Source organism: Sander vitreus, chromosome 18 (assembly GCF_031162955.1).
Source record: "Sander vitreus isolate 19-12246 chromosome 18, sanVit1, whole genome shotgun sequence".
Classification (NCBI taxonomy): Eukaryota; Metazoa; Chordata; class Actinopteri; order Perciformes; family Percidae; genus Sander; species Sander vitreus.
This window is the reverse complement of record NC_135872.1, coordinates 27,763,442-27,782,003: the sequence shown is the minus strand read 5'-3', so window position 1 is coordinate 27,782,003 and position 18,562 is coordinate 27,763,442. Positions and strand designations below refer to the sequence as shown.

General features: G+C 43.0%; 1 protein-coding gene across 3 annotated transcripts in view; it reads left to right on the top strand.

Annotated features, from left to right (window-relative positions):
• The first annotated feature begins 7,296 nt into the window (after positions 1-7,296).
• rev3l (REV3 like, DNA directed polymerase zeta catalytic subunit) overlaps positions 7,297-18,562 on the top strand; it is a 99,329-nt gene continuing 88,063 nt past the window's right edge. For all 3 annotated transcript variants that reach the window (XR_013503453.1, XM_078275153.1, XM_078275152.1), the window contains exon 1: positions 7,297-7,952. Coding sequence is in view for 2 of the 3 variants with exons in the window: in XM_078275153.1 (XP_078131279.1) it covers positions 7,814-7,952 (139 nt within the window). In the remaining variant the exon portion in view is untranslated. The remainder of the gene's footprint in view (positions 7,953-18,562) is intronic.

The following is an 18,562-nucleotide window of genomic DNA, read 5'->3' as shown; positions in this document are numbered from 1 at the left end:
GTGCACAGACTATTTCAATTCTGTCAGCCTGTTTACCAAACCTGACAAAAATGATTTGCTCACATCAGTGTGTGTATGAGGGGAACTCTGGTGATGTCCATCCAGGCTGTTATCAGCCCCTGCAACAAGGTTCAGTCTGTAAACACGAGTGCTGCCAGTACCAATTAATCCACTGTTTGTCATTGTTCCAGGACTTGCGTGCCACTTGACTCTGCCTTATCTGGTGAGTCCAAAGCAACCAGATGTAGATATCTGGATCCCCCCTCTTCATCTGCCCTGCTGCTTGTAAAATACACTCCCAACACTGGCTCAGTTTATGATTTATTTTCTACGCCTTGATATATCCATAACAACAAGCATCAGTCCAGCTAAAGTGGATCAAAACAACCTTAATTTGGGTCAAAATCAAAGTGCTCTTGTCCTAGTATCGCCTCCTTTTTTGTTTTTATTATTCTAATTTTACATTTGACATCCAGGGTGAATGGGACACTCTGACACAGTGTGATGTATCAGTAACAATCAGGTCAGCCTGCCTCCGTCACTGCAGTGTGAGTGTGGAGGATTCCTTTTTCCCCACAAACAGACAACAGCAGCTGTCTGTCAACACCGGACCCAAACCACATCCACTGGGAAGAGGTCAAAGGTCATTATAATGGCTAAGCCTAAAAACTTAAAGCCACTGTGGGGCTGCTATACGGTCTTGAAACTAACAGTCTATGGCTAGTAAACTAGCTGACGCGCTCTCTTCTAACTTACACCGCTCAGTAGCCTACTGTTGAAATCACTCCAATAGTCATCGTTGCGTTTTGATTGACATTTATTGATCAAAATGTTCTTCGAATGAACGTGCAGGAATCCGTGTGTCCATTAAGCTCCATCAACAAACATTTACACATCCACATGAGTGTTGCGGTGTGTAGCGATTTGATCATTGACAGTATATAAAATGGACCAACAGATCCCGTGTCTCTGGACGGAGACCAGTGAAGGACATTAGAAGCTCTTTCCCGGTGATGGCTGAGCATTACTGCGCAGCCTCCAACTGAGCTTGAAGACGTAGATGTGACGTGAGCAACCTGTCTGAAAGTTGGAAGTCTTCTGGTAGCTGTGCCAAGAGAAATCTCAATCATTCCCAATCTAGCAGAGACGGAGAGCGTAGGTATATGTAAGGAGATAACATAGACACAGGCTAATTATTGATCACTAAAATGATAGTTAGCGTTAGTAACTAAACTTAAACAGCTAATGGAAGTCCAAACTGCCTGAGAGCTTCTCCTGTACTATACGGTAATTCCTCTACTATGAGACAGTAAGTCGCGTGATTATGACACAATCGTTAGCATATTTTTACAAAAAACGTCTGCTACGGAGCCATAACGTGAGGTACAAGGTAATGGAGCCTTTTATACATTGTTGTGTTTCTTTAGAAATAAACAACGGACAAATAGAGTCTTTAAACGCTTCAGATGTAAAGGTATTTGCTGTCAAAGTGACGTCAAAATGAATGGCAGCCAATGGAATGCTAATGGCGGGTGAGTGCTTGTTAGCATCAAAATGGCGCCATAGGAGCTACGCGTTGTGAGGAGAAGCTTACCCCCTTGGATTTGATGCGGTCAAAAACTATTTGTTCTCCTCCGATTAACAGCACCCCATGTTACCTGTTGAAAGGTTCCTACCTAAATAGACACTCAAAAGCACACTAGTGACACCAGTGGACAATTTGTGTCCTACACCCAAAACAAATGAAAATGGCTCTTACAGTCACTGACCAGTTTGATTTCATCAATAAATAACTGGCTTGCATCTGGCTCTAAAGAGTCATCGATAGTTAGACATGGAGGGCGGACATAAAAGAGGACATTTTAGAAAACAATTGGAAGGAAACATGTGACTAATTTAAAGCTATTCCAATTGAATTGGCTGATGCAGACATACACAACTCCTGTTAAACTGAAAAAAACATTCTGGAGAGAGGTGATCAATAAAACTATGTTCATGTTGTCTATGAACATTCCACTTGACCCTGAGATGATTTTGCTGCACCTGTATCCAACTAATCTGAATCGGAAAATGTATTGATTTTGCTATAATACAGGCAAAAAGGACTATAGCTCTCATCTGGAAGAAAATGGAGGCACCTACAATTGGTGCTTGGATCAAGAATATTGCGCAATGTATGTCCATGGAGAAACTGACATATATTGAGAGACTTGGGGGTGTATGAGAAAATATGGAGGCCATTTGACCGGTTTGTAAAAGAAGAAGACATAGGGGAGCTGCTACTGTGATACTGTCATAATTGCAATGAAAAATAAAAACGTTGTTAAAAGAAAGGTAATTGACCAGAAGTCAGTGGATGACGCCGCAGACATCTTTGAACAGAGACGGGTTACCATCTCCCCCCATGTACGACCCATGAGATCTGAGCTACGCAAACTCCATTGGGTAAGGAAACGCTGGTTGGAAGCTCAGGAAAAAGCTAGTAAGTGGCCCTGGAGTTGGTAATGTTTGTTAACTAAGTGATGCTGAATACACTGGGAATTTGTCTGGGGCTGTTGACATAAATAGTTTGGGATCAAACTTATTTGGGTTCCTCTGTGTACCTCTACCAGTTTTCACTGACATGGGGTTGGCTTGATGATGTCTGGATTTGGATTTTTGGGGGGATCTTTACCTTTAAGCCACAGGGTGGCTCAGGGTGGCATCTAAATCATGGTTGCAGCTGCCACCGTGGTCCTGCTCGGCACCCTGCTATGCCCTGCTGCGCCCTGCTACGCCCTACTATGCCCTGCTACACTCTACTACGCCCTGCAACGCCCTGAACTGCTACAACTATTATTTCTAGTCATAGTTCCACTATCTTTATTGTTCCTATAATTGCTACTGTTCATCACCCTCAACCGGCAGCGGCAGATGCTCGCCCACCAAGAGCCTGGGTCTGTCCCAGGTTTCTCCCTAAAAGGAAGGTTTTCCTCACCACTGTTGCATTAAATGCTTGCTTTTGGGGGAATTACTGGAATTGTTGAATTACAGAGTGTGGTCTAGACCTACTCTATCTCTAAAGTATCTTGAGATAACTCTTGTTATGATTTGATACTATGAATAAAGTTGAAACTTGAATTGAACTCCTTTTTTTCTTTAATTCTCCTCCATCATTATCGCTGAGAGGAAAGTGGGTGCTCGTGATGGAGGTAAGTAGTAAATGGCACTTTCAACATCACAGTTTGAGGCTCTGCTCCCTCTGAGGACATCCATACATATGCACTCAGTATACTGTGAAGCACTTTAGATAAAAGCTCCCAGCAAACACTGCATTAAATATGGCATATATCACATTTCTGGGTCGGTTTAATGTATGTTCTCGTTGACCTCAGGCGTGGTGCTGGCAGACGTAAGCAGATGCCTGCTGATTGGTTCATTAAGACAGTCAGGCTCTCACTCAAGGTGAGCACACACTCTGGCAGACAGAGGTTCCCTCTCCATCAAGATGAGAATGCAAATGAAACACTTTTCATTCTTGTCCCCGGCATGAACCGAACAGAACCAGCTGTTTAGAGAGGTTATGGCTCTATCAGTGGAGAGGAGAAAGCAGTGAGCTCAGCACATCCACCACTGCTGCCTGCTATGTATAGGCCATTATGGGAATCTGACTGGAATACTAAACAGCTCAAACATGTGTAGGAGGCAAAATGGCATCAAACACATTGCCAGTGAACTACCTCGTTGCAGAGACACAGAAAAAGTCTGCTTGGGAGGTTTTAAAAGATTAACAAGGCTATCGGTAATAACTGATAAAGCATTGAAGGTCCCATATTATGCTCATTTTCAGGTTCATATACATATACGGGGTTTCTACTAGAATATCTTTACATGCTTTAAGTTAAAAAAAAAACAACATTATTTTTCTCATACTGTCTGTTTAAATACATCCATATTTACCCTCTGTGTAAAACGCTCCGTTTCAACGTCCATCTCTTTAAGCCTCCCTCCTGAAAAAGCCCAGCCTGCTCTGATTGGTCCGGTTCTTCCGCATTTGCACTCTCGGAGTCTCTGCACCATCATTGCAGCTGGGGAATGACTTGACTGTAACAGCACTGTAGCGTCACTTTCTACCTATGTATAGTATAGTTGTGACATCACAACCTTACGAAAGTCCTGTTGGTTCATTTGAAGTTCAGTTTTCTGAATATTGTACTGTATTCAGAAAACTTTCTCTGTGGATTGAGCGTTTCGATACTTTCACAGTATTTATTCAGCACCTTGACCTGATTTATAATTAAAAAAAAGACGTGGGACCTTTAATTTAATGTGTGACTTTAATATCATGACTGATTTTAAGGTGAAAGGACTATAATAATAAATAAAAAAATAAAAAAATAAAATATTTATTTTTTCTGAGCGTGATCATGTTTAGAAGAAATATTAGATTCATCTGTAATAATAAGTCGATTCAGAGTCAAAACAGATAAATTGATAAATTGTAATTCTGACACTCCTAGAATTTAAAATCATAAATAAAATAAAGAAATTCCCAGAGGAGCAGAATATCTGAGGTCATAACTTGTAATTCCACCAGTGCCACCCACCCCCCGAGAGATTCTTAAATTACAACCCACATTTCTCTGTAGAATGCAGGCTTTGTGTGTTTTTATTTATTTTTCACTTTTGTTTTCCTTTTTCTTTTATATGGTAAATGTCCGCAGACATAGCATATGTCATGCACACTATATGTATGGGTGGGTGGGTGGGTGGGTGGGAGGTTCTGTGTGTAGTTGTTTCATATAACAATGTGTGGTATAATTTCTTAATTCAAATTCCTGAATTATTTTTTCCTGCTGTGCCCTAGACACATACCACATATCAATATCCTGTGTGTTTGTATTTGTATTTGGAAATATAATAAACAAACTAAAGAAAAAAAGAAGAAAAGAATTACAGCCCAAAACACCAGTATATATATTTTTTCTATTTTTAACATTATTTGCGTTTATTTAACTGTTACATTATATTTGTATTTACCTATACAATGGTCTAAATGTTGTTCGAATGCCAGTCACATTTAGAATATTGGTTATATCAAATGCCAGAATTTATTTGTGATTGATGTAGAATATCAATCGATAAAAAAAAACAAAAACAATACAATGTCTGCAATGAGCTATGACCCTGAAGAGGAGATACAGTATACAGTATGCCAAGACTGTGTTCATCTGTCTGCAATTTAAATGCTTGTGCATAAGCTCCATGAAAAACTGCCTTTATGAAAAATCACTATAGTCAATAATGAATATAAATGATATGAATATTTCAGATGTTAGAACATGTCAGTGTTAGTCCGTGGTGGCCTCATGTTCATCTCACTATATTTCATGATAATTTCATCCTTTTGTATCAATGTAATATTCCCATATAAGCTAACAGTGTATCTGCTAAGGGCAGTCCAATTGCTCTTAATAGATTTTTCAATAGGCCTAACATCTTCTTATATAATTTCTTAATGGATTTGATGTTTCTAAGTGATACCTATTTGTTTGATGTATTTTAGGATAGCTTTTTTTCTTTACCCAAGCACAGGAGAAACGTGTTCCTTACCAATAGGGAAAGTGATGGTTTCCAGCTCTTTGATGTGGGTCTGATCCTTGTTTTGATGCTGCAGTGGTAAATGGGGTGAACCGTCTCAAGTTTTCCATCAAGTTCCACAATGCTGTTTCCCCATTTCCTTGTTCAAGTGCATGTAGTTACAAAATAAACGTCGACCAAGGGCATCAGTTTGAAACTGTCGGCGGTCCATGCTGCAGCACTGCATGATGTCCATTTAATTGTTAGAACTTTAGTTATTGAAAATTAACAGACATCAGACATATGCAAAGGACTAAAGAAATAAAGTGGGTTTTTTTTCATCTCTTTTCTCTTTCATTATTTATGATCTAAAAGTACTTTTCCACCGGGCTGTAGTGCAAACTAAGGGGTCAGGCTAAGTTTCATATTACATAAATAGGGAGTTAGGTATGAGCCTAAGCTGAACTGATCAATAGCTAGGCTTCTAGCTTTGACAATATGCTCTCCAATGTTATTGTTTTTTCTAAAGACATTTTCTAAAGATTTTGTGTGTGTCTGCATTCTATAATTCCTGTATTGCTTAAGCATTTAGAGCACAGAGGATGGCCACATTTTCTAAAATGCCCTCTCTGTGTTTTGTGGTTGAAAAGGAGACGGACCTTGGCTTCAAGTCATTTCCAAGTGTCATGTGTAGAGGAAGAAATATGGCCTGAACCATTTAGGAGTGGAAACTGGCTGTACTGAATTCAACAGCTGATTTTCAATCCATGCACACATTTTACACTATCATTCTAGAAAAAAATGAACATTCTAGACTCCTCTTACCCTGCTAACCATGTGTTAACTTCCCCTTTCTTATAAAACACAGAAAAGTAGTAGACAGCCAGGTTCTGCAGCAGCACTCACCCAGAGGCCATTCATGTACTTAAGTCCTACATTTCTCATGTTCATAAAACACTGTGATGGTATCTTTACAATGGTATACACATCATAGTTGGTGTGTGGTGCCGTTCCCATGGGAACGCTTGTTTTATTTATTTAGCCTATTATTTAATGCATAATGGGCTCATTGATGACTATGGTTATGTTCTTACCACTTGTTTCATATGTTAGTGTTGTCATTGTATGTGATGCCCTAAGATTTTGTTATGTGAGCTCAACAAAATGAATTCGAAATAAAGCATTGAATGTTGAATCTGTATTCTGTAATCTGTATGTTCTTTTCTCTTACTATGTTTATCGTGACTTTTACGCACCAAAATAGCAAGAGAAATTCCTTGAATGTGAAAACCCACAACCTGTTTCTGTTCTGAATCATCAAGGTTGTATGCTATTATTTTGAAATGCCAAAGATGATGCTTCCGGATATTGCCGGTAAAATCATGTACATTTTGATTTGCACCGTTTGTACTGGAGGACAACACCAAAACAGTCTGTTTAATCAACCCTACCCTTTTAACAAATGTCGAAGGAAGACGTCCAAAACTGTCTCCTGCTTGCGAAAGAAACGTCTGCGCACTACCGTGGTTAGCCGGCTAGGCAGTCGATAAAAGTAGCGACCATAACTGCTGTCCATAAACAACTGTGACAGATGTGAGTCTTCCAAAATAAATCGGTCATTTTCACTGTGGTGCTTTGTGTGACTGCGCTGGTGACGCGTCAACATTGATTTTATTCTGAAAATTTTAGTCGGAAGTACTATTATTAAACCATCTTACTAGCTTGCCTCCTCTCATAGTTAAGCTAATGCGGGCTAGCCTGTTATGGAAGAAGAAGGAGCACAACCGAGGGGCTGTCTGATAAAACGGGACTGGCTGGGAGTTCTGAGGCGTGATAGGGGAAGATAACGCTAGCTACCGGAAGCCTGGGGAACGTCTTCCTGGCGGAAAACAAAAAACACCATAGATAGAGAGCGCTAAATCACGGGACAGCCACAATTACAAGTTCAACATGGATTTGACAGCTGCAGCGTGTCCGGTAATTACTCTCCGCCGTCGAGTTTAGCTCTCCCCGACCGCAGCTGAACCTAAACGGCGGCACCTCGGGGCGCGCTGGAGCCACGGGAATCTTTGTTCGCGTTTTTTCATGGGACACAACCGCGCTTCCCCTCCGCTTTGTCGTTGTTTTACCGCCGTGACAGCAACCCCCTCGGCTGGTATCGACTGGCCACCGAGGCGCACGCATCTTATGGACTCCTAACAGTAGTTTTTGGGCTTTTCTGACGGTCGGTCCCTCTCTAACGGACGCGGCAGTCATGTTTGCCGTGCGTATCGTCACCGCAGACTTCTATTTGCAAAGTCCCATTAAAGACCTGGACGTCTGCTATTCTGAATTCAGGGAGAGCGAGGTGAAGAAAGTGCCGGTGGTGCGGATCTTTGGAGCAACGCCTGCAGGTTGGACAACTCTTCTGTTTATTATTGTGATTTTCTTTTTTTTTGTTAGGGCGCTAATGGTGGCTGTGCTTTCGTGCAGCGCACCACGCGGCATGGTACGCGTTTATGACTGCTGCTTGGGAACGCGCGCACACACAAACGCGTCCGCACTGTATTGTTTAGAGGAAATATAACGGGTCTGGTATGCAAAAATGTCAACAGGAAGATGATGTAGGGTGTTGACACATTGTACCAACGCGGCTTGCACCACTGTTGCTTTGCATACGGGCTGTCTGCAGCGGTGGGGGTCCTCTGCTTCCCCCTCCTGACACGGCTCTGCTTTGTTTTCGCTCCCCTGCTCCATCGTGGCATGGTGGCGGCGGTCAGCTCTGGTTTAAGGGCTCGACTTGCGCCTAGCTGTCTGCCACATGTGGCATTCAGGGACAGCGTAGGCTACATACTTCCATTTATGGTGGTTCTATTGTGTTTATAGCAACCTGTAGAGTGTGGACAGACTAGACTACAACGTGCTGCATCCTTTTTCGGAGCGTTTCTTCATTTTGTCAGTGTCTGTGTAACGTTAGTACAAGCAAAACGACAGCGGTAGATGAAAGGAAACGAAACTTTGTTCATGGCCATAGTGAAATTGTGTGACAGCAGCAATATTAGCAGCCAAAGAATAGGTATCATTAAATCAGTAGCCGAGATTAAGAGACTGGTTCTTGAAAGCTCTCTGGTATATTGTGCGCTATAGAAGACTGCAGCATCTGAAAAGGCAGGAGCCGTCATGACACGATACATTAATATGCATGATATAACAATGAGGTAGACATGATGAATGAAAACAGAATCCTACATTGTGTGAAAATGAATGTGCAGTGCATGTTGACATCACAAGCATAGACAAGACCTACATGAGAACATGTCATGGCTTGCGGATTCCTGATTTCAAAAAAAAATAAAACGCATCTACACACAAAGGAGGGGCTACGATTTAGAGTAGATTTGTGTTTTCTCTGAGATTTGGCTCATGCCATGCTCTCTAATAAACCCATTACAGCCGAGCACTCTGGGTACCTTTAATCCCCACGCTGCAAAACAATAGAATCATTTCCTTCACAATGGCACAGCATTATCCCCCCCCAGCCAAATCCTCCAGTGAATGCTGTGCCCTCTCTTCAGCCCTATTTGCCAGGCGAAAACCCCGTTGCAGTATAGTGACTGTGTGTATTTTTAGCAGGGTTAGTTAGTCCCCAGTGGTGGGAAAATGGCAGTCAAAACTTGTGCCCATGGGCTGTGGCAGTGCTCCTCTGCAGGATGACCCGGGAGCAGCGTCCAACAGGATGTACCTCAGTGAGGATTAAGGGATTTAGAGCAGAGAAATGAAGGACTGTGGGTTAGGGTGCCAAGTCTAATTTGGTACTGTCATAAACCTGCACTGTTTGCATGTGGTTGAGCTGATACGAGGGGACTCACTTACACACACACTCACGCTCTGCAGCCGAGGTATCTTGTCAGTGAATGAATGTTGAGGACCAATTCATCAACACTGATTCAAGCACAATGAACACAGCGTTGCATGCATGCGGCTCTAGAGTCTGGAAAAACATTGTACAGTGTACTGAAATGAGATTAATTGTATGATACTACACTGGATACTGACTTGGATTTTGGTCATTTGATAATACATGTGTCATACCGGCCATATTGTTCCTTTTTCTGCTCTGGTCTTACTAGATGCATTATTGCTGAGTGCTGAGCTTGACCCACTGAGTAAAATGAACATGTTTGGTCAATCACTCAATTAATAATTTATGTAATCGTCTGAATCTGCAAGTCCTTTTTTTTCTTCTTTTTTTTTCTTTTTTTATAATGCCAAACATTAGGTGGTTTTGCCATCTGAAATGTGAGGATTTTATTTTTTTTTTTTTTTTTGTCTTATCCGATAATAAATAAAATAATTTTGGACTGTTGGTCAGACAATACGAACAATTTGAAAATTTAGGAAATTGTGATCGGCATTATAAAATACTAAAACCCAAAGATATGCATTTTACAATGATATAAAAGACGATATACATGAGGAATATAATTGGTAGTTAATCGCCAGCAATTCTAATTGTCTGTCCATTGAGTAAATAATTAATATCAACCAACCATTTTTTAGCCCTTATCCAGAAAAAATCTTTTATTTTTTTGCAAATCTAGGTCTTCTCATAGGCCAATTGTGGTCGTCGTGACTATGGGCAGGCGTTGAAGTGGTCCGAAACTATCTGAAACTAGGTTCCTGCACCTTTTTGATTAATAAGTAAATTAATCTAATATGCAGTTTCAGCTCAGTTGGTGGAGTTGTCTCCCAAATGTGACAGAAAACGATGCAGATTACACTGTGTCACGCAGCCGGCTCGTCATTTGGTCACATATAGTCTCACATTGCCAGACCTATCTCCACAGTGCTGTGGGGTAACGTCTGTCCACTCAGGCATTCTGGGATAGGAGAAAAAAAACAAACACTCTGGGTTGTTTGCATTTCTTTAAACCAATCACAATGGTCTTGGGCGGCGCTAAGCTGCGGATGCAGCAACGGCAGCTCTGCAAAATAGTCTCAGGAAGGAACTTGTTTTGCACTCCGCAAAAGAGAACGCCACATATTAAATGAAGTTAACTGTTCACACAATACAATAATGCAAGGTATTTAAATTAGCTGGAGACATGATTAAACCTCATTGGCTCTTACCAGTGTATCTCTGTGTGTACTTTGTCCACAGCAATCCCACCAAACGGTGCCAAAACGTCCCAGTTAGAGAGTAATGCTGTAAACATATTCTTTGTAAATCTTTACAATCATTCCCCGAAAGAACCAAGCCGCTCTGCATTATTGCACAATCCAGATCTTCCTCTAAACTTGCCATTTTCAGTGTGCAGCTCGCCAGCTCGAAGGTCGCTGTCGTTTCCCGTAGCGAAGGGAGTTTGAGAACGGCAACGCACAGAGAGCGAAAGGTGAGGGCGTCAGGCAATTATCCTGGAAATGTACTTTCGTTGATCCAGACTAGGTCATATACAACCGAGTCTCTTGCCGTTCCTTGAATTAGTCTGACTATTTCAGCGTTGGCCCTCACCAACAAAAGTTCCCGACCCTCGTCTTCTCCGGTTAGACATTTTCTTTGCCGTCTACATGTAAATCGCACTTCGTCTTCACCCTCGGATTTTTGTTTTTTATTCGGTTTTGCGCGAGTTGACAGACACGTCAGCAACACGCACACTCGCTCGCTGTTAATGACCTGCTCTGTTCACACACGGGCTCAGTCGGACCTTACACAGACTTTGTACTGGGGAGCTGCGTCTGGCAGGGTAAAGGCCGTTTAATGTGCGGTCCATCTGATTCAGACATTTGCATTAAACATCTCCTCCGGGTAATGTCTAATTTCAGGGTTGCAGTGCATGTGTGAAAGGGGCTCAAGTGAGCCAGCATGCAAAATGTAAACAGATATCCGTATCCCATTGGAGCTTTAAAAGCTTCCACTGATCGAGTTCTGACACAAGTATGTACACAACGTGTTATAAATGTGGTTTGAATCGGACATGTGTTGCCTCAAGTTGCAGTAATGATAAAGGTGTGCGTGCGTGTGTGTGTGTGTGCGCTGTGGTGGGTGCCCTGCAGATCTGCACAGTTGGACTTTGCTCTTGCTCAGTTTATGTACCACTTGTGGCGAGTCCGAGATAGCTCTGCGTTTTTCCCGAAAAAAAAAATAACCTCACCATCTGGAACACATTGAAGCGGAGAGGGATCTGTTCCACTGTAGCTCAGAAACAGGCCACGCCTACCCAAAATGGGTTACTTTGTATTATTTCCTGTTGTCTTCATGGTGAGTTCTATTGTCTGGCCTGAAGGGAGGAATTCATGAGCAGTTTTGCTTAATGTGTGTCGGCTTTGTGTTTACCCTGGTGTGGGCGGTCAGCAGTGCATCTGCACCATGTGGCTCTGGATACATCCCCAGGCCTCGTATTCCCTGTCCTTCCCTGACCCAAGCCATGCTCACTCCCACCAATCAGCCCGGTGTAATTCGATGCCACGCTTCCTGCTTTTTTTCCCCCCCTCCCCTCTCTTTGTTAGCATTCAGTGGCCGGTCCTGCCTGTGTTGCTCACTACTGTACACACATCTGTCTCTAAAATAGCTCCAGAAGAGGGGCGGAAAAAGGAACCCCTTTGTTGTGAAAATTGCCCTTGTGATCAGTATCGCGTTATGATTATTAATAACCGGCTTCATTGCCATGCTTGTGGTTGAAAATCTTCCTGGGAGGTAAACCGCGAGCCTCCTCTCACACTGCTATGAGTTGTTGTTGTTGTTGTGGCTCCAGCCTTTTTTGAGGTTTGACAGCATTGATCTCCCCCCTTGACGGCGACAAGCGGGGCCCAGATGCACTGGCAGGCCCTGAGACCCACGACAGCAGGAGGCACACTGTTTTGGTTCCTTGCTTGGACATGTGCACTTGAGTGTGTGTGTGTGTGTGCTCAGAAAAGGAGGAAGTGCATGACCAATTGACCTGAATGGGTGGGGGCAAGCATGAAGCGCATGGAAGAATAAAACCGAGGGCCTCTTCCTTCCCTCTCCCCCCAGGTTTAGCTCTCTCCAGGGGAACCCTTAATGCCATCTGAAGGAATTCCTCCCGGATCCATTAATAGGATAATAGGCGGATTCAAAAGGACTCTGTGGCTCATTAGGCAGAAGGTCATTGTCCCCTTAACTGTTTACTTTCCTTTCTCCCTGTCAGTTACTCAGGTTCAATTATCGTCCTGTAACTGCTGCTCCCGTTGCTTCTAATTACTTTAAGAATGAGTGAGATGTCTATTTGTTGCTATGGTGTCTCTGGATTGTTCTTATTTAATTCATCAATAGCCCTGGATCTGATATATGTATGACACATGCGCACGTTATGGTGTGGCTCCAAAACGAACTAAAACGGCAAACGACTCATTCATTTTGCTATAGGTAAAACACACACTTTCTTAAAGTCGGGAGTGGATGTCAATTTAAGTGGTGCCCCCTAAATTCTGTGATGGGAACAGCACACAGAGTTTTAACACAACAATAGCAACAGCAAAATAACCTGTTTGGCAATGGAAGAGAAGATTTGGCAAATTTTTAATGATCGCAGCCCACATACTGAGCGCTGCTGCTCAACAGGCTTTCCAACGGTATAAAATGTAATGCCAAAAAGCAATGTTACCACAGAGAAATAATCTACCAAACACAAACGTCCTTACTTTTTGTGCTACGTTTACATAGAACATTTCGGCCCTGGGTAATCGGGTATTTTATCTGCCGAACCAAAAACTTGTATTTGACAAACCAACCAGATTTAATTGGCAAAGCATTTAGGCTACTCTTCATCTGTATCTTCACTGGTAAACAATGATCATATTCAGAAAGTAAATTGTTCATAAACCTTTGTTTGACTAGTTTATACTGAACCCAGCTATCGCACGCCGCGCTGTCACACCCCCCCCACCACCACAAGTACATTTCTTAACCCGTGGTAAACACTGCACGCTATTCATATTCATATCTGAATCCTGTATGAATGGCAGCTGTTGTGAAAGGCTACATTCAGCTTCGGACATTATTAGCTACAGTACATCCTGGATTATTTTCAGCTGTGAGTTTCAGTCAGTTGACTCCAAAGGTGTCCCGGTCAGTCGTTGACGCACAGTGCCGGGCCGCGGGCACTCGCACCTCTCTGGTGCTGTCATGTTGGTAGCACTGCCATTTCTGTCATGTCTCTGTTGCCGGGGCATTCCAACACCCAAGGCATCTCCACGTGCTATCTGGTTTCAGAGAGGCTTGTCCAGACACAGTGAGGGCAGCCACATTGAAAAGTGTTTAATAAGTAAACAGGCTAAGACCCCTCCCCTACCTTTCCCACAGGCCTGTATGAACCATGTATATAAATGTGCGAGGAGGCTTTGTATCTCCCTGAATACCTTTTTATACCCCAGAGGCTATGTTTGTTCCATGCTGATTTATCTAAAGTCACTCAACCAGGTGTTTTGTTCCCCCCTGAAAATACCAAGGTGCTTAACCGTGACTGACATCTCTACTATCAGAACTCCACTAGGAGTTCACAGCATGAATCACATTTGGCGTGTTGACAAAGGTTGTCGAACTTCCACTGACTGCAACGCTACAAGGAATTGCTAGAATGCCTTTAGCAACTCAGTCTCATAATGTATAAGCTTGCTTTCCCCCTCTCCTTCTGCTTGTTTAGCCTCTCCGTTTCTCTTTCTCACTGTTTCTCTGTTTGACCTGTTGTCCTATGTCTAATGCATACTAGTCTATGTTGACAATGTTTAATTTGCTGAATTGTTTTAAGGTGCTGCCGGAAATAGCGCCGATTGTATCTCATTTTGGCCGGATCTCCATCACCTTCCGCTTTTTTTGTGTTGGCATTTTAAACTCGAGTTGTGAGGACTATGGTTAACTGCTCCTCAGATCTCTGCAGGGTAAATCCAGACAGCTAGCTAGACTATCTGTCCAATCTGAGGTTTCTGCTGAACGACTAAAACAACTTTTGAACGTAAACATGTTCCACCAAAACGAGTTCCTTCCAGAGGCTATTTTGCAGAGGCACCGTGGCTCCGTCCGGCAAGACGTTTGTGATTGTGTTAAAGAAATGCCAATACACCAGAGCACGTTTTTCTCCCATCCCAGAATGCTGTGTGGACTAGCCGGACCCTCCTCCGCAGCGCTGTGGAAGAAGGTCTGGCAGTGAGAGGCTAAAAGCATCCTAAACTTCACAGCCCCATCCTGCGGTTTAAGAGAATAGACAAGGACCTTGTAGTCATACATGTGTTTCGTGTAAAGCGTCTGTCAGAGTAGCTGAACTAACCAGCCACAGCCAGCAGCACTGACTCCAAGGTAGTTGGCAGTGATTTCCTTTTGTCTTGAAGGAGCTGTGAGTGTACAACAGCTGCCCCAGTGTCCTTGGTGCTGCTGCAGCCCAGTCAGTCTGATTGATGGCTATAATGGCTCCCACCGGCTTCTCACTAGGTATCCGAAGGCATCAATGGCCTGACACTGCAGCAATCCTGGTCCCCGATGCATGTCCTGTCACCTCGATTCCTCACTCAGGTAGGACGGGTGACTTTACATTAACATCTGTAGCTGTAGGGTTGTGCAATTAATTGATTTCATTTATTTATCACAAAACCGAATAATAAAGGAAAACCAAGTATTTTTTAACATCACGTTTTGCAAGTAAACTCTTATTTTGTCATGTGTTCTGAATGGGAAATGGGTTTGATGTTCAAATGGGAAAAAGTATTAAGGGAAAGTTCAACTATTCAAACAAAATCTTTCCAAAAGACAATGAGTAATCTTGTTAAAAAAAAAAGAAATCGTGATTTCAATGATTTTATTTTTCCATAATCGGGCAGCCATATGTAGCTGTTGGATGTCTTTCTCCACTATTGAAAGGCTGTTCATTATCGTGGAGCAGTGGCACATACACAAAGCAGCCTGAGCTCCTGAGGTGCAGGGACTCAACACTAGACATGTTGCCAGTCCATCACAGAGTTAACCCATATAAATAGACAACATAAACGGACAACATTCACGTTTGAACCAAGGAGGACCATCTTGAGCTTCCAGCACATAGTGACTACTACTCGTGCACCGCATCGCCCATGTTTCTTTTAAAGAGGCATTCTTAGCTTTGAAAATAAGATGTGCTCTCTCATGACAGTTGCATTGTCAATTTGTCCTGCCAATTCAATGTGTTAGTTGCTTCCTTTCTATAAGACAAAGGGTTACCTTTGTTCAACATGTCGTTGAGCTTTTTTTTCCTGATGCGCAAATAGTGTCGGGAATGGCTATCAATGGCTAACAACGTGCAGTTGTACGAGGTATAATTCCAGTAAAATGTAATCCCATCAGCTCCTTTGTAAATTGTGCATGATTCATCATAAAGCAGAATTAGCTGGCAGGTTGAATGGCACCAGGATCCAGCCAAGTCTCGGCGAAAGGACACCACCTCTCTGTTTACTCTGATGTTAACATCGTCTTTAAATCCAATTTAAAATGCAGAGCCTGCCCTGTGTGTGTTATAAGCCACTTGGGGCGTTTCGGGTCATGACAAAGTAAGGCCCCCAAGGAGTTGGAGCCTTGGAGGGGCTGTTTCTCTCTGGTAGCTGCATGTGATTTTAGTTCATGTCCATGGATGGATGGATGGATGGATGGAGGAGGGAGGGAGGGAGTGGGGTATTACAGGAAGTATTTTGTCTTTTGATGCAGCTGTATGAAAAAGCCAGCGTTTGATGTGAAGTGCCTGCTAATGCAGCGGCCTGCTGAGTGCCGCTGTTGACCGGGGCTCTGTAAAGTCCTCCATTCTGGCCGCACCACATCTTTTCCAAAGCAGGTTCCTGTAATGTGGTCTGAAGAGAGAGGCCCATGTTGGCACGTGGGGAGAGAGAGAGAGAGAGATCCTCCCCCCCACCCTGGGCCACTGGCAGTGCTGCATGAGAACTCTGCAGTGTTTCAAAGCAGATTAAGATCTTGTTTAAAAAGAATGAAAGCATTTGGCAGGCCGAGCAGAGCTTGAATCACTGCTGGGGGGAGAATGCTTTGAACCTGCTGTGCCATTCAGCACGTGTGTGTGTGTGTGATGGGCGTACACACAAGTGTGCTTGCTTACACTCAAAGCGATTTCGTTTCATCTGTAGCTTTGGGTATATCTGCAAATTAGCACTGGCTCCTATTATTATTATTATTATTATTATTATTATTATTATTATGGGAATGCACCAATGCTTCAGCACGTGAATGTACTGATAAATGCATTGTTGTGCAATAACAGGATTCATAGGACTTTTGCCTCTATATGTAAAGTATTGCTATTTTGAACCATGGATGCATGAAGAGAACTGGATCCAGTGTTCGGTGGGAAGCCCCGTGCATTCCAATGAGAGTGCTCAAAAGCGCATAAAGCAATCACGGCGCTCGACTCGTCCGCGTTGACTGGCCCATGACGTCACGGTGGACATGAGCAACAGTTTGTTTTGTTGTAGCAACCGGTAGCAACATGCTCGTTCATGAGCTTCTCTGTCGTGTCTCTTACAAGTGGCGAACTCATGAACTCGCCGTTTTATTGTCTAAAAATATTCACTAATGTTAAACATTGTGTTTTCGTTGTTCCTGGTCATTTACATGCTTATCTAAATAAACGATGGATGTATTTAGACAACCAAGGAGATTTAGTCATTATGTCGTGCTACTAGCTAGCTACGAGCTAACGCTAGTTACTAAGGTTAGCCTGCAGTTTCGTGAACAGAGCTCAGCCATGGCTTCATCCCTCATCCACGTTACAAGCTTTACAGCATACAGCCCTCAGATGTATCATAAGAGAGAACCAAGGCAATGTAATCACTAGCTATGTCTGTAGTAACGTTATGTACCGTTCTCTTAATACATCCATGCTAGCTACCGCTAATAACTACAAGCCGATAGCCCCTCCAGTTTGGGAAACGCTTCATATGTGACGTTACATCCATGTTACAGGCTTTACAGCATACACACATCCTCGGGTGTATCATAAGATAATACCTATGGACGTATTAATAGAACACATGGTGAATTACAACCATTAGCTATATCCATTATTACAGCTACAGGACCTCGGGCGTGAGGGGCCGTCCATTATGCGCGTTCGTCATATCTAGTTTAATAACTCTGGATTCGGCTACTAGTGAATGTTAAAAACGTTTTTAAACAAGGACCCTTTAATTGTTCGGGCTGGTAAGTTAATATACCCCCAAAAAAATTATCCGCTGAAGTATAGAAGTCTTTGTGAAAAGTCTTTCTGGGCCATGGGGTGCAGTACCACCGTTATCCGCTAAGCCCATGGTGGCTTTTAGACATGGCGCTCTTCCTGGGGGCTTGGTTTAAACCCCTAGATTAGACCTGATCAGACAAGATGGATGACTTTTAACTACAGAAGTTGCAGAGGGATTGCAACACGTTTTCTCGGCTGAGGGGAAAGTGCTAGCTTAAGTTATTCTTTCGGTTGTACACTTTCTGTCACTGTTTTGGAGGGGAGGGGTTTGAGGGGAGACCCACAGCCCACTCTGAAGCCCGGCGTCTCCACACGCTAACATGCTAGGCTAGCATACAGTAATGTCACATAGAACTGGGCTGGTCAAAGTTAACTGACCTCATGCTGGTCTGGCAGAGGTAGAACAAGCGCTGACGTTAGCTAATGGTGGTTGTTGTTTTAAACCAGTTTCTTGATTTCCAGCTTGCCAATTTCACACCTGACCAGGGACTAAATAGATGAGCTGAAGAACTGATGATCTACAATAATGTTTGTTATTAATATGTTATTAATGTGCATGGTCCCTGATGAAATAAAAGGAACCCTGGAAATCCAGAGTTCTCGCAAGAACACAATGTGAATTTGCTCAGCGAGCTGCACCAATCACATCGGTGTATCTGATATAGGCGGGCCAGAGACGAACTAAACAGATGACGACAGTTTAATCTACCAGTTAGCTCCGCTGGTAGCTAAGCATACGGGGCTCCGTCACCCCGTGTATTATTGTGATTGGTCGTAGTGTTATCCAATTGCGTGCAGTGAGA